Here is a 17,058-nt window from a genome sequence, read left to right as displayed (position 1 = left end):
GTGCAAAATACCAATGGATGAAAACAATAACCTTAAAAAGCAAAAAAATATAGTTAAATATTAAACTAACAAAAAATAAACAAAAATAAACCAATACACAAAAAAATACTAAGTTGGTAAACAAAAAAGGTAAATTAACTTTAATCAGAAAACTACAACCGACAAATAGCTCCTACACAGGAGATGATTTCTTTTTAGTTTGTGTTTAAAACTTTAGCAGACGTTTCACTGAAATTCAAGAACTGAACCATGAAATATCTGTGAAAAATCCATCAACTGACAAATAAGCATTGGCAAAATGAGCAGCTCAAAGATAGTCATATATTTAATATATTTTAAAAGCATGCAGTGATATGTTAAATAGTGAAATTGCTGGGTTTTTTTTTTTGTAGTTTTGCATTATGTTGAACTTTTCCGTCCTTTCTATACTGTCTGGTAGTATAATTAACATGCTGATCTGAAAGAATGATTTCTTTTATTGATGTGAAAGAAGCAAACAGCTGTGTATTCAAAGCCAGAGGTGCTGGTGAGTTTCCTGTGGTCACATTAGAAAGGTTGGATGGGTCAGTTTTAGTCTGGTTCTCCTGTTCATCAACCAGCACTGCTCCTCCTCCACAGCAGGGCAGTGTCCAGTAGACCTTCATGTGGATGGACTTTTCTTCTCCAACAAGAACCTAAAGGAAAGAGGCAGTGAAGATTTATGTTGGTGTTTCCACTCTTTTTCCTTAAACAGACTTATTTCCATATCACAGTTAATTCCACAGGTATTCAGAGGCTTCCAAACATTTTTTCCAATAGCGTCTCTTTTACCCACCTTGAATATCAAGTTTTTTTCCAGCTCCAATCTGAGCCCAATAATAAATTGCCACAATGGTACCAAAAATCTACACTGAAAAAAAAAGAAAAAAGAAAAAATGGAGTGCCATTTACTTACTTAAAAAAACCTAGGCAATAATTTCCAGATCGAAATCCTAAGTAAATTTTACTTTGGAAATTTCTAAGTAAAGATTACTTACTAGTAACCATTACTAAATCAAACATATTCAAATAAATTTTACTAACATATGTAGTCCTTTAACAAAAGATCTTTCCTTGTAAATTTCACTTAAGAACACTTTCGCATGTCACAAAACCCCAGTAAATTATAATAATGTTTTTCAGGTTATTTACCGAACTTTTATTTACTTTATTTCAAGAATTATTTAAAATAAAATTAACAAAGTATTTACTGTTTTTACCTCTTTAAATGTGATTATACTTCCATTCTTAATATGTCTACTTTTTACTCAATAAAATGTTGTTAATTCAGGGCTTCAACAAATCATGAAATGAAACCACAAAATAACAGATTTTTTAACAGTACCTTTTATTAACATACCCTCATGGCAGAGGCGAAAATATCAGTGCTTCCGAATGTACTTGGAAACAATTACAAGTTGTTGTTTTTTTATTACATTACATTACATTTGACTTATTAATATATGAAGTATTGAATGGGAAAGGGTACCCACACTTTAGACTGGTACTGCTTTCATAGGAATGATTACATATTATTTTAGTATTTTAAAGGTAACCTTTCAACAGCTCAATCTAACACTTCACAAAGTAAATTTTTACACAATCCTGCAGTGTGGTAATTGCTGCCATGACAAAACATATACTCGTTCAAAGCTAAACTATTAACAGATACAGTGTCATTCCAACTCATAAAAAGGCGAGTTATTTACAATTACGGTTCAAAGCCAGTAGATGTTTTGCTGTCAAATGCAGAAGTGCAGGCACCCATGAGGATTCATTTTCTCTTATGTTTTGGTCCAAAACATTATTTAACCAGAAATTTAAAAACCCTTCATCCCTCTTTCACTTTCCCAGAGTCTGTCCATGTCATTTTGGACCCTCAGATTATCATCATGTATATGTTTTTAGTAGTGCTGGGCAGCGATTAAAATTTTTAATTACAATTAATCACATGGATTTCTGCAATTAATCACGACTGATCACACAATTTATGGGAGGGGGGGCGGTTTGCTGGCATCAACAGTGTATATTGCCTTTAAGTGATATTTTCAGACTCAAAGTACTCCCAGTGATAAAAAAAAATAAAAAATTCACCATTGCAGTGCTTACAAACAACTTTGTCCTTCTCAACCCCACCATCTGAAGACATTTAAAATGAAAATGTCCATGTAAAAGACCAATACTTTTCTCCATGTTTATCTCCCCACCAGTTTATTTCTGGTTGTGAGTGACTGACATGAGTCTAAAGCAGTGACGTGCAGTCAGAGGAGGCAGGGGAGGCAGAGCCTCCCTTGTCAATCTTGAAAAAAAAAACAAAACTTGACTATAAAATATAATAAATGTTGATAGTGGTCAGCTGGTATGTCCTATAAACTCCTTTTCTGTTCGAATCCAATATTGTTATTATTATTATTATTATTATTATTATTATTTTTTTTTTTTTGTTTGTTTTTTCAATTAGAAGAGCAGAATTTCCGCATGCTCCGTTCAAATACAGGGAGGCAAGGTAGCGCTGTGCTGTGCCTCCTGGAGAACATTCTACTCCCCTCATGAACTCTGCTGGTACCTGATGAAAATATTGTGCCGCTGTCCCTCTGTATATCGCAGTTAAAATGCTTTCAAACTCTCTGAGTATATGCTCTGTCCTTCCATAATCTGCATAACGTATGGTGTGTATTTCTGTAATGATTTTAGGCTCGCAGATTAATCATAAAACCGCAGTGGAAAAGTTACTAGGGAAGGCAAACAGTACCCCTGCCTCATGATAGATGGCGCCTGTGTGTCCACAGATTCATGCGCTTCTAATCTTCGTTCTTTTTTATACACTTTAATTCACCTCATCAAAAATGGAGGATTACATTTCATGTACAAATAAAGGTAAGACCATAAACTTTTTTTTTATTTTTAGTTTGAAATGGCTCTTTTTGAGGGTTTCCTGTTGAGTTCCTGCCAGTCTACCTATGCTGACTTGATGCAGAGCCCATATACCCAGGCCATTCCGTTTGCTCACTCTCTCTATTCCAGTTTCTCAGGCCACCATATATTTGTAGATCTGGCTCTGAAAGAGTCAGTGCCTCCCCAGCCATGAACCCCACTGCACGTCACTGGTCTAAAGCCCACTAATAAGTACTAATATTTATAAGCCGAATAATATGAGATGTTCAGTTGTTAAAAGCAAACAAAGGGGGTCCTCTAGTGGTCGGAATAAATTGCACTAACGTATGTTTTGTCCTTGCGGTGTTCCCGTAGCCAGCTCGGACAGAAGAAGGCACTGACACACGTTTCTTGCACTCTGTTTGTATGACCCGAAAAACGTTTACCTGTGAGTATTTTATGTTCAGTTGTTGTAAGAATGAATAGTATAAATATCTCTGATGTGAACTTTTGTTGCTGGATAAAAAGACGTTGTGAATCTTAAATTAATCTGTAAATGCTAATCGTTAGCGTATCTATGGATTTTCCCATTTAAGTTAGCATCGAGCTAGCGGTCTTTTTTTCCATTCAATTTAATGTATAATGCCATGTAAATGTACTAAGGCAATGAACACAGCTGAGACATATTTTTTGTGTATGTTGCAGTTTTACAGTGAGTCTCAAGTAAAAGATTTGGAGAGAAGTTTTGGGCGTCTGGCTTTTCTTGGGAAACCTGTTGTTTATCTGCCGAGCTAATCGCTACACGCACAAGCAGGGGCAGAAGAATAGGAGTTAGAATAAAACGGCATTAATGTGAGATTTGAAATATTGTCGGTGTTATTTAATGATTGCGTTAATGTGGTAATAACGCCTTAACTTGCCCTCCCCTAGTTTTAAGTTGATGTCAGTTTGGGAGTATGTGAATGTAAAACAGCGGTGCTAAAAAACAAACGCTGCTTTAAACAAGAAAAATAAGGAGTAAGTTCACATACGGTGTCAAAACGTATCAATTAAAAACAGAACTTTGTGTACATAAACCCAGCACCCCCCTGTCACTTCTACTGAGTCATCCCACTGGAGTACAACCCAGAGGCACCTGTTCAGGTCCGACTGCAGCTGTATGAGCGCATGCGCACATATGTTTGCGCTTGTCCAGGATGTGAACCACTTTAATGATGCCTCTGTTGAAACGCTGGTCTTGGTCAGTTTAGTGAACATGGACAGTTGTTTTTGGACTTTAGCTTTCAGCTCTTTTACCTTCTCTTTACAGAGGCTGATTCCCACCGGAGAATCTCCAGAAAAGTTGCTGTGAACTTTGGTGAAATTCCACTCCACATTGTATCTTTTACCAACTGCCAGGCTCCGCCCACAGATCACACACACACACACACACACACACACACACACACACTTGTCTTTCACATTAGTCAAATAGAAGTCTGTGTCTCATTGTAGGTGAAAATAACTCCTGACTAAACTCTGCCCACATCGTTGTGGGGCTAAACCCACTTCCTGTCTGACATCCTGTTCATCCTGCTCCTCCTGGCCCCGCCCCTCCCCAGTGTCAGACAGCAAACCAGCACGAAAGTTTGATTGACAGTGTAGCGGCTATTTGTCATCAAAATTAAATCAACTTAAAGGTGACTGAACTTAAGACTGTAACATAACTCAAAGAACCACTGGATGCACCATTGGTTTGTGGTTTACGCAGTCAAAACACAATGTCCATATCATAGATGTAGTTCAAATGGTTTATTTTCAAGATTTCGCAGGCAAACAACAGCTAAGGCCTTTTGTGATGTCTCTCCTGCTCATCCTTTCTGATCTTCTGTGTGACTGTGTCTGTCTGTGACTGGTAAGAAAACATAGGCCCACCCAGGTGCATGCTGGTCTATCTTTGTGCTCCCTATTTATACCCAGGTGCCCACAGTCTAAACCAATAAGAAAACAAAACAAAAAGGTGCTAAATACCAAAGAATGAAAACAACCATAAAAATAAAAAACAATAAATTCTAAATATTAAACAAAAAATAAACAAAAGTTAAACAATTAGCAAAACAATACTAAGTTAGTAAACAAAAAAGGTAAATGAACTTTAAACAACAAACTAAACCGACAAATAGCTCCTACACTCCGGCCCGTAATTGTGCACTTAGTCACAATTACACTCATAAACTAAATGGAGCTATTCTAACAATATCTGCGATGAGTGTTTCTTCATCTTCTTTCTGGACCTGAAAACACAAGAACAAAGACAGAGAGGTAGATAGAGGAATAAGAGGTAGTGCAGATAGAGGTTTTAGTCCACAGCTGCCTCCAGCAGCAGGCAAAGCTTGGTCACTGGTCTCTCCAACACACTGGTTTTGGTCTTCAGTTGCACAGAGCGAACCAGGCCTCTGGCATCAGTGTTTACAGACAGAATTCTGCCCATCTGCCAGCATCCTCTGGGCGCAGTGGCATCTGCAATCAGGACAACATCTCCTGGACTTAGGTTTCTTCTTGGCCTCATCCACCTTTGTCTTTCCTGCATAAGTGGCAAGTATTCAGAAATTCATCTTTTGCAGAATAATTCAGCCATGTATTTTACTTGTCTCCATATTTTCCTCAGGTACAAATCCTGTTTTTCAAACAATCCAGGTGGTATGACAGGTTTGCCCTTTAAGGTCAAGATGTGGTTTGGTGTGATGGCTTCCAAATCATCTGGATCATCAGAGACTGTGGTGATCAGTCTGTCATTTAAGATGGCTTCAGCTTCGCAAAAGATGGTCTGCAGTGTTTCATCATCCACAACCTGCTGCTTAAGGATTGAGGTGAGAACACTTGTCACTGAACGAATCAAGCGCTCCCAAACACCTCCTTGATGTGAGGCTGCAGGCGTGTTAAAATGCCAGTTTATGCCATCTTGAGCCAAAGTTCTTTGGATTTTGTCCTGGTTTAAAGCACTCAGACTTTCTTTTAGCTCTCTGCTGGCTGCAACAAAAATGATGCCGTATCCCACTTGGCTGGCATCAGAGAAGTGAAGCTGTGCTGCAGCAAGACAGAAGGTTTTGGACTTAACACACTGATCCACTTTAAACTCTGTCATTCTCTTCAGGTCTTCCAGCCAGCCAGACCATTGTTTGGAGTTTTGGGTGAACATCATCCCACCATCATCATCCCAGCCCAGATTTTTTCTACAGAGCTCCTGAAGTAGCAGCTTGGCAGTGATTGTGAATGGGGCAAGAAGTCCTAGAGGATCATACAGTGAGCTCACTACTGACAGTATTCCTCTTTTCGTATGTGGCCGTTCATGTAGAGATGTTTTGAACTTGAACGTGTCATTTTCAGTGCACCACTGAAGTCCTAATGCTCTCTCCATTGGAAGCTCATCTCCATCCAAATCCATCTCCAGTATTTCCTTTGCTTTTTTATTGTCTGGAATAGTATGCAGCACTGCACGGCTGTTACTGAGCCACGTTGAAAGATGAAAGCCACCTTTACTGCAGAGGGCTGTCAAATCCTTGACCATTTTTATTGCATCCTCTTCAGTGGGGAGAGATTTAAGGCAATCATCCACAAAAATTGTGCATGATAGTACTGATGACTTCAGCTGGAAACTGTAGAGCATTGTCTTCTGCTGTTCTCCTTAAAGCATAGTTTGCCAAGCTTGGTGAAGAAACAGCTCCAAACAGATGTACTTTCATATGATATTCTTTTGGAGTCTGTGTGGTGTCACCTTCAGACCACCAGAGGAAGCGTAGAAAGTTCCTGTGATATTCTGGAACATGGACCTGGTGAAACATAGCTTGTATGTCTGCCATGACTGCAATAGGCTCTTGTCTGAAGTGAAGAAGAACTCCCACAACAGAGTTGGTCAGGTCTGGTCCTTGTGAGAGCTGGCAGTTGAGGGAGGTGCCCTTGTATGTTGCAGGACAATCAAAAACAACTCTCAGTTTGTTTTTCGTGGGATGGTAAACACCATGATGGGGAATATACCATACCCTTCCCTTACTGTCCATCATCTGGTCATTTGGCACAAGTTCAGCATATCCATTGCAGTTCATGTCCTCAAGAAATGTGATGTAATCTTGTTTGAATAAGCTGTTATTATCAAACTTCTTCTTCAGACTCTGGAGGCGCTGTTCTGCCACACAGCGGTTTTGTGGCAGGATGGGATTTTGCTCTTTAAAAGGTAAGTCTATACAGTAATGTCCATCACTTAATACTGCAGTATTGTCCATTATATTCATAAACTTGATGTCTTCTCTGGACATTTCCATTTGCTCCTGTGATGTTTTTTCATTGAAATCATGATTGTATTGATTGTATTGTTGTACCAGCATGTGTTCTAGGTGTTCCACAGAAATCCTGTTGGCAGTGACAACAGAGCAGCCAATCTTACTCTTGTTTTCACCATGTAGTGGACCGTTAACGACCCATCCAACTCTGGTCCGAACAGCATAGGGCCCCTCATCCTGGCTGTTGATCAGCTCCCATGGCTCCATCACTTTGGCTGCATCTGTGCCAATAAGTAATTCAACCTCAGCATCAATGTCGTGGAGCTTAACATTTTGAAGGTATGGCCACTTCACAATATCTTCTTGTTGTGGAACAGTACTCTTTGAAACAGGCATAGTCTTGTGTGTCATTGTAGCGTGTGTGTGTGGGGGGGGTGGAAGGCAGAATTTCTTTTTCATCAACACAAAAAAAATTTGACAACGCCACCCGGGGAAAAGGCCCCGGGACCTATCTTAATTTACCAAATGGCCACGTAGGTGAAGACAAAATAAGTCAGAGGATGTGATTTATCACACACAATAAACTTTATTTTATAATAACACTTTTTTTAAAAATAGACCTGTGTTTTTTTAGCAAAATTAAAATTCAATTATTAAAACATGACAATCAGAGAATAATAATTCAATAGGCAACACAACAACATAACAGCAAACAAGGCAACAACAAACAATGCAAGCAAATAAATCACAGCAAATATGAAAAACTAAGCAAATAAGGAAACATGCAAAGCAACGACAGTAAAATCACACAAAGCAATTAAGCAACAAATAACACACGCATGCGAGTTCACTCACCCTACATGCAAAATAAATCCAACTATAAAAAAAAGAAAAAGAAAAAAAAAAAGGGCAGAAGGAATTAATTAACCTCTGATGTCGTTTTCACATGCGCACGCCGGCTGTAGCGCAACGGCGTGCGCGTGCACCTGACGCACGGTTGTAACGACTGGGGTCCAAAGGATGGTATGCAGTGTAGGGACCCCCGTAGACTCACAGACGGGCAAAACAACGGCACTTCCCAAACAAAGGCAGCGGGTATAAGCCAGGCCAACGCTGCAGGTCCTGGATGGAGATGAAGGTTTTAATCATCAGCCACACCAGAAACCATACAGGGTCGGGTGTGTGCGCCTTACCTGTTGGCGAAAACACATGCACGTGCGGACTGCAGGAAGAGGGGGGACGCCACGGGGAAACCACGGCTAAATCCCAGCAACAGCCTAGGACCTGGAAATAATTTGGTGTAAGCGCTGGTATGCAGCTCAAATCGACTTAACGAGGCGACCTACCGGAGAGGGAATCACGGCGACCCAAAGCCGGCCGCACGCACACCGGCTGGAGAGCAAACAAAGGAGGAGGTGCGTGGTAGCCACACGGTAGTTACTCAAACTGCTCTGGCTGGAGATCAGGTACAGAGCAAAGGAGCAATAAAGCCCCAACAACCACTGGTCTGTACACGCTGCTCCTCTGAAACCCACCTGAGACTGAGTGGCTGCGTGGACTACCCACTATGCCTTATAGGCTCTGTCGGTGCCACTCACTAATCACCAAGCAGGTGCGCACCGACATGCCACATCATGACATCTGGAAGCTCAATAAAGTCATTTTTATCAAGAGCAGCAACTTCAAGACCAGAAATTATATTTGTATTCACAATGTTTTTATGTCCCATAGTTCTTAGCAAAATATTTGCTTTCTTTCCTTCGACATTTAATTTTCTTGACAGGCTTTCTGTGCAAAATGTGCCCATCCTGCCTGGGTCTAAAAAGGCATATGTGTGCACAGGTGCATTTGTTCTTTGGCTCCTGACTCGCACAGCGACAATAGACAGAACTGAATGATCTTCAACAACTAAGGCCTTTTACGATGTGTCTCCTGCTCATCCTGTCTGATCTTCCGAGTGACTATGTCTTTCTGTGACTGGTAAAAAAAACATAGGCCCACCCAGGTGCATGCTGGTCTATCTTTGTGCTCCCTATTTATACCCAGGTACCCACGGTCTAAACCAATGAGAAAACACAAAACAAAAAGGTGCTAAATACCAAAGAATGAAAACAATAACCATAAAAATCAAAAAATATATTCTAAATATTAAACAAAAAATAAACAGTTAGTGAAAATTATTGTATTTATCATCCATGATCCGTAGGGATGAGGGAGTGACATTATAATGAATAAGAAACAGGGGAGTGGAGAAGGAGATGATTGACTTTAGCAGAATATATGAATAAAGTACTAACCAGTAGAGAAGTCTCTTTTGTTAATTTTGTTTCAGGAGACCTGGTGAAATCAGACCCAGTGGTAAAACCAGGACTGTGGGTCCTGATTAAAGGGAGAAGGAGAACAGCTGGACCAGTTTGGAGCAGAAGGGTCCATTTCAGATTGTTGAAAATTACAGAAAGGACGACCTGGGTTCACCTCTCACACTGTGAGAGTCACACTGACAATTGGGTGATTTGTCCACCTGGCGACTGTGGGGAAGTTCTGGGCTACAAAGGGGATCCCTTTAGATAGATAACAATTAGGGGGGGTCATCTGAAACCCAGTGAAGAAAGCACCAGATCCCAGTCACTATAGAGGATAAATCACTCATTCAGGTAATCAGTAAAAGGTCCCTATGAAAACCTGATCATGGACAGACCTCAGCCATGGCATCCATTCAGACACCCTGGGATGTGTGGACTGAGAGATGCATCAATCATCACAGCAGGAGATCCAAGGGCTGACATCAACTAATAAAGACTATTGTTTTGTGTTGTTTTTTATTTTCTTTTTACTTTACACTTCTCTATAGATGCATATATTCTGCTAAAGCTAAGATATATTCATACATAGTTATATATACACGTATAGACATGAGATTATAGGATTTATGTGGTTGATTGCTGAAATGTGAACCAGTATAGATGGTTTTGAATTTTAGTATAATAGATAAAGGTTTGAAATTTTTAGTGTAATGGAAAAAATAGACTCTTGATCAAGAATGATATGCTCATATTATGATGTGATATTTTTAAATGTATAACAATTGTTCAAAAATTCCATTGATCTGTGTTATGAAGAATTGCTGTTTCGTATGTTATGAATTATTTCAGCTTACACATATGGCATAAATAGAGGTAATTTTATGGTTATATTGATGATAGCCATAAAAGGGGGATAAGAAAAACAGACATTTCATCGAGTTATTGACATGATAAAATCATGTCAAAAGGGGGAACTAAAATATTTTAATTTGGGTGGTTGAATTCTTGGATTGAATAACAGGTTAGTCAGTATTAGTATTTTATTAGTAGTTTGAAGATCAGTTTACAAGGATTATAAAAGTGATGTGCATTGGAATGTTCTGGGTCCATTTCCCCACTTGGGGTGTAGAACCTCAGCTGAGTTATATGAGTTATATGTTGTTAGTGATCAGAGCAAGTCAACAATAAATGTATAAAAATGAGACCTAAAAGAATCCGGACTTATTCTTGGAATTTCCAACAAAAGAACACGTTTACAGTGACCCCTGCATGAGGTCCACACCGACCCTTACCCTCATAGTATTATAAGTAGGACGGAAACCAACCTGACCCAACACACAACAATCAGCAATTGAAAAATGCGCTTACATCACCGTTGCCTGTCCGCCCCCCCCCCCAAGACACGCATGCACACACAAAACCAGCACTTGAAACATGCGCGTGCATCACCGTTGCCAGGTTACCGGACAGAACATGTAAAGTGGACGGTTATTATTCTTCCCTTTTCCATGTCAGCTAGCCCTAGTAGTAGCAGTGTAGGAGTATAGTGCGCTAAGCTAACACACGAAAAACTTTAAAAACCACAGAAAGAAGGAGCCAGAGACGCAAAACTTCAAGACCAGGACCAGGATAAGGACCGGACACCGTAGAAGAACCAGGACCCGGACCCGAACCAGGACCCAGACCCGGACCGACCGGGAGGAAGTTTGCCGCCATGGCTAAGGTAAGAAAAAAAAGTCATTTTATACTAGTCATTTCATCTACATAACATTGAGAGCAGGATTAAAAACATGGAAAATTAATGTAAAACCTGTTGTCATACTGTATAATATTACCAAACCCGTACGCAGAAAAGATGCTAATATCTGTTTGTTTACTCTACTTAATCAGTAAATTTGAAGATCAGAGTAGCACACCTATACTTTTAAATAACCAAATGAGGGTCTGATGGGTAGTTTTAGTAATCAGAGTAGCGCACCTATACTTTTAAATAACAATATGCAGGTCTGATGGGTATTTTAAGTAATCAGAGTAGCACACCTATACTTTTAAATACAATATGCAGGTCTGATGGGTATTTAAGTAATCAGAGTAGCACCACCTATAGTTTTAAATGACCATATTCAGGTCTGACTGGGTAGTTTTAGTAATCAGAGTAGCACATTTATACTTTTAAATAACCAAATGCAGGTCTGATAGGTAGTTTTAGTAATCAGAGTAGCACACCGATAGTTTTAAATGACCAAAATCAGGTCTGATGGATATTTTAAGTAATCAGAGTAGCACACCTATAGTTTTAAATGACCATATTCAGGTCTGATGGGTAGTTTTAGTCATCAGAGTAGCACATCTGTACTTTTAAATAAGCAAATGCAGGTCTGATGGGTAGTTTTAGTAATCAGAGTAGCGCACCTATACTTTTAAATATCCAAATGCAGGTCTGATTGGTAGTTTTAGTAATCAGAGTAGCGCACCTATACTTTTAAATAACCAAATGCAGGTCTGATGGGTTGTTTTAGTAATCAGAGTAGCGCACCTATACTTTTAAATAACCAAATGAAGGTCTGATGGGTAGTTGTAGTGATCAGAGTAGCGCACCTATACTTTTAAATAACAATATGCAGGTCTGATGGGTAGTTTAAGGAATCAGAGTAGCGCACCTATACTTTTAAATAACCAAATGCAGGTCTGATGGGTATTTTAAGTAATCAGAGTAGCATACCTATAGTTTTAAATGACCATAATCAGGTCTGATGGGTAGTTTTAGTAATCAGAGTAGCGCACCTATACTTTTAAATAACCAAATGCAGGTCTGATGGGTATTTTAAGTAATCAGAGTAGCATACCTATAGTTTTAAATAACCAAATGCAGGTCTGATGGGTAGTTTTAGTAATCAGAGTAGCACACCTCTACTTTTAAATAACAATATGCAGGTCTGATGGGTATTTTAAGTAATCAGAGTAGCACATTTATAGTTTTAAATGACCATATTCAGGTCTGATGGGTAGTTTTAGTAATCAGAGAAAAACATCTATACTTTTAAATAACCAAATGCAGTTTTGATGGGTAGTTTTAGTAATCAGAGTAGCGCACCTATACTTTTAAATATCCAAATGCAGGTCTGATGGGTAGTTTTAGTAATCAGAGTAGCACACCTATACTTTTAAATATCCAAATGCAGGTCTTATGGGTAGTTTTAGTCAGCAGAGTAGCACATCTGTACTTTTAAATAACCAAATGCAGGTCTGATGGGTAGTTGTACTAATCAGAGTAGCGCACCTATACTTTTAAATAACCAAATGCAGGTCTGATGGGTAGTTTTAGTAATCAGAGTAGCACACCTATACTTTTAAATAACCAAATGCAGGTCTGATGGGTAGTTTTAGTAATCAGAGTAGCACACCTATACTTTTATATAACGATATGCAGGTCGGATGGGTATTTTAAGTAATCAGAGTAGCACACCTATAGTTTTAAATGACCATTTTCAGGTCTGATGGTTAGTTTTAGTCAGCAGAGTAGCACATCTGTACTTTTAAATAACCAAATGCAGGTCTGATGGGTAGTTGTAGTAATCAGAGTAGCGCACCTATACATTTAAATAACCAAATGCAGGTCTGATGGGTAGTTTTAGTAATCAGAGTAGCACACCTATACTTTTAAATAACCAAATGCAGGTCTGATGGGTAGTTTTAGTAATCAGAGTAGCACACCTATACTTTTATATAACAATATGCAGGTCGGATGGGTATTTTAAGTAATCAGAGTAGCACACCTATAGTTTTAAATGACCATATTCAGGTCTGATGGGTAGTTTTAGTAATCAGAGTAGCACATCTATACTTTTAAATAACCAAATGCAGGTCTGATGGGTAGTTTTAGTAACTTTTTAGTAAGTTTAGTAACTTTTTTGTACGTTTTCGTTTTAGTGACTACTGCATATGGTCATTTAAAACTATAGGTGTGCTACTCTAATTACTAAAAATACCCATCAACCTGCATACAAAATTACTCACTTCACCTAAATAGTACTCAAATGAAAAGTAAAACTGATAACAAAAACAGAGATTTATTAAATAATCGGACAAGTTTGAGCTAAAACTAAGACTGATATTAAGAAAAACTGAAGTTAATTAGTCAATTTATTTAAAAAACTCTTAAAGCAGGAGTAAAAGTGATGCAAAACTGATGTACACCTTGTCATGTTATGTAATAAAACTCAAAATAAGACTGATATTGAATGAAATCTGAGGTATATGTCAAAGAATAATTAATTTTACATGAAACTGAGAGAAACACCAAAGCAAAAATCACCCAAAATCACTGAATTTATCAAAATAATACTCAACAGAAAGTAAAACTGATAAAAATAGAGATTCATTAAATAGTCTGACAAGTTTTAGATAAAAGTCGACGCCCACATTTCCTGAAGGAAATGTAGTTCCTGGTGTTTGTCTCTTGCTGGATTTGTGGACTTGTGGCTCAGTGCGATGTGCCTCTGAAAGTTCTGTTGTTCCACATAAAATTTTTTGTGTATACGTTCTTTATTCCAAAAGCCATTTCCTATAATTGTGCAGCAGTACAACAGTACAGATAAAAAATATGGATGAGCTGAATTATTGAGAGTGTTTTGAACAGCTCAAAGCAAACACATCACCCTGTTCTGAAACAAAGCACATCCAATTGACAGGAGTTGAATATCAGAATGAATCATTTGCATGAAAAAGTTTGAAAAGGTTGAATGCTTACTTGATTTCTGTATTTTCCAGACCCTGCGAGGTTGGACCCGGCCCCTGCTTCGTTGGCCCCAGGCATTGTCACCCATTCCTGAGGAGACCCCTGCCTCCAGCTGTCCAGCGCAGAGCCGCATCCCAAGACCAATTCGGTCTTTCCTACGGTGCCTGCGCTCCAGCAAGAAGTACCAACAGTATCTCCGAAGCAGAGCGGCGGACCCCCACCTTCTGCCTCTTGCTGTCCAGAGGACCCCGGCGGACCCCCCCTTTTCGCCCCCAGCTTCCCAGAAGACCCCGGCGGCTCCCCGCCCCCCGCCTGCGGCTGTCCGGAGGACCCCAACGGACCCCCGCCTTCCGCCTCCGGCTTACCGGAGGACCCCGGCGGCCCCCCGTCCCACACCTCCGGCTGCCCCAAGGACCCCGGCGGCCCCCCGTCCCACACCTCCGGCTGTCCCAAGGACCCCGGCGGACCCACGCCTTCCGCTTCCGGCTGTCCCGAGGACCCCGGTGGACCCCCGCCTTCTGCCTCCAGCTGTCCGGAGGACCCCGGCGGCCCCCCGCCCCTTGCCTTCAGCTGTCCGGAGGACCCCAGCGGACCCCTGCCTTCCGCCTCCGGCTTTTCGGAGGACCCCGGCAGCCCCTCGCCCCCCTCCTCCGGCTGTCCCGAGGAACCCGGCAGCCCCCCGCCCCACTCCTCCAGCTGTCCCGAGGACCCCGGCAGAACCCCGCCTTCCGCCTCTGGCTGTCCCGAGGACCCCGGCGGCCCCCCGCCTACCGCCTTCGGCTGTCCGGAGGAACTCGGCAGACCCCCTCCTTCCGCCTCTGGCTGTGCCAAGGACACTGGCGGCCCCCCGCCTTCGGCCTGTGGCTAACCCAAGGACCCTGGCGGCCCCCCACCTTCCGCCTCTGGCTGTCCCGAGGACCCCGGTGGCCCCCTCCCCCTTGCCTCCGGCTGTCTGGAAGACCCCGGCAACCCCCCGCCTTCCGCCTCCCACTGTCTGGAGGCCCTGAGTTCCCGGGCTGGAGCAGCACCCCCCCCCCCCCCCGCCCTCCACCCCTGGGGGGCCCTCCGTCTTTTTCCTTTCTTTCTTTCTTTCTTTGTTTCTTTCTCTTTCTTCCCTGCCACCCTCCCTCTCTTCTCTCTCACTCCATCTGTCCTTTCTTTCTTTCTTTCTTTCTTTGTCTTTCTTCCTGGCCCCTGCGGGGTTGGACCCGGCCTCTGTCATCCATCGCTGAGGTTACCTCCACCTCCAGCGGTCTACATGCCCTCAGTTGAATGGAGCAGAGCAGTGGTCCCCTACCTTTTACCTCTCCTCTCTCATTCTCCCCTCTTTCTCCCTTTCCTCACTCTCTCTCTTCTCTCTCTCTTTCTCCCTCTCCTCTCTCTCTTTCTTTCACTCTCTCCCTCTCTCCTCTCTCTCTCTCTTTTCCCCTCTCCTCTCTCTCACTCCCCCCTTTCTACCTCTCTTCTCTCTCACTCCATCTTTCTTTCTTTCTTTCTTCCTGTCTTTCTTTCTCTTTCTTTCCTTCATTCTCTCATTCCTTCTTACTTTCGTTCTTTTCTTTCTTTCGTTCATTCTTTCATTCTCTCTCGTTCTTTCTTTCTTTCCTTCGTTCTCTCATTCCTTCTTTCTTTCGTTTTTTTCTTTCTTTCGTTCTTTCCTTCTTTCTCTCTTTCTTTTTCTTTCTTTTGTTCTCTCATTCATTCTTTCGTTCTTTCATTCTTTCTCTCTTTGCTTCATTCTTTCTTTCTTTCTTTCTTTCTTTCTTTCTTTCTTTCTTTCTTTCTTTCACCCCAGCTGGTCAAGGCAGATGACCATCCTCCAGGAGTTTAGGTCTGCTCCAGCTTTTCTTCCTTGTTAGAAGGAAGGTTTTCCTGGCCACTATCACACTAAGGTTTTGCTCCTGGAGGATTCTGTTGGGTTTCTGTAGATTAGCTCAAAAGTCTAGTTTACAACAAATTGGTTTGATTTGGTCTGATTTGGTCTAATTCGGTCTGATTTGATCTTATTTTATCTGATCTGATTTGGTCAGATTTGATCTGATTTGGTCTGATTTGATTTGATTTGGTCTGATTTGATCTGATCTGATTTGGTCTGATTTGAATTGATTTGGTCTGATTTGATTTGGTCTGTTTTGATACTAATTCCAATAAACTGCTTAAACTTCATCTTTTTCTCCTGTGTTTTGTTTGGTTACTTTAATTGTGCATGTCATTTCATGAGTGGATTGGACCTCACTGATCTAGTGGTTCGTAGTGGAAGACAGTGTTTAACTCCTAGCGGTTCTTTCCATACTTTTGAGTTTGCCTTTATATAACACATCAAAAATGTTAACCACATTTGTTATATATTTTTCAGCACTGTTTCACCTTGATGATATGATCATTCCTTTGCACTTTACCTTATTTAACATATTGGACCCAATAATACACAAAAATAGTAGGATACAATTTGGAAAAAACTCTATACTATTTATTACAAAGAAATTCCTAATCATGGTCTCTCATCTGTTTTCGAAGTTGAAAGAGTAAAGCAGGTGTGTCTATGAACATATAAAGGTGTCTATCTATTAATCATATCTCCAGGTTTTCATGTTGTATTAATCTCAAACAAAAACCTTTTTTCTTTTCTCACGCTTTGATCACCCTGGAGGGTTAAAGAGCAGAGTTTAAGTGTTTGTTAAGGCGTCTACCACAAACTAGATTTAGAAACTGTACCTTTAGTGTTCAAGTGTAAACTGGTGAGTAAGGAAGTAGTTAATGCTACTGTAATAGTTGGAAAAGCTCTTCCAATATTTAACAACAACTGTGTCTTTTCATGACATTGTTTGTAAAATGTTGGGTGGTATAAGCCCTCACAGGTTGGAATACA

General features: G+C 40.7%; 1 protein-coding gene across 1 annotated transcript; it reads left to right on the top strand.

Moving 5' to 3' along the window:
• The first annotated feature begins 11,165 nt into the window (after positions 1-11,165).
• On the top strand, positions 11,166-15,196 carry LOC115411667 (proline-rich protein 2-like). Its single transcript, XM_030123880.1, has 3 exons — positions 11,166-11,174; positions 14,302-14,902; positions 14,991-15,196. Exons 1-3 carry the CDS (start codon positions 11,166-11,168, stop codon positions 15,194-15,196), a joined length of 816 nt encoding a protein of 271 aa, XP_029979740.1.
• Positions 15,197-17,058: the final 1,862 nt, after the last annotated feature.

The sequence above is a fragment of the Sphaeramia orbicularis genome, chromosome 20 (assembly GCF_902148855.1).
Source record: "Sphaeramia orbicularis chromosome 20, fSphaOr1.1, whole genome shotgun sequence".
Classification (NCBI taxonomy): Eukaryota; Metazoa; Chordata; class Actinopteri; order Kurtiformes; family Apogonidae; genus Sphaeramia; species Sphaeramia orbicularis.
This window is presented reverse-complemented; position numbering and strand designations above follow the sequence as displayed.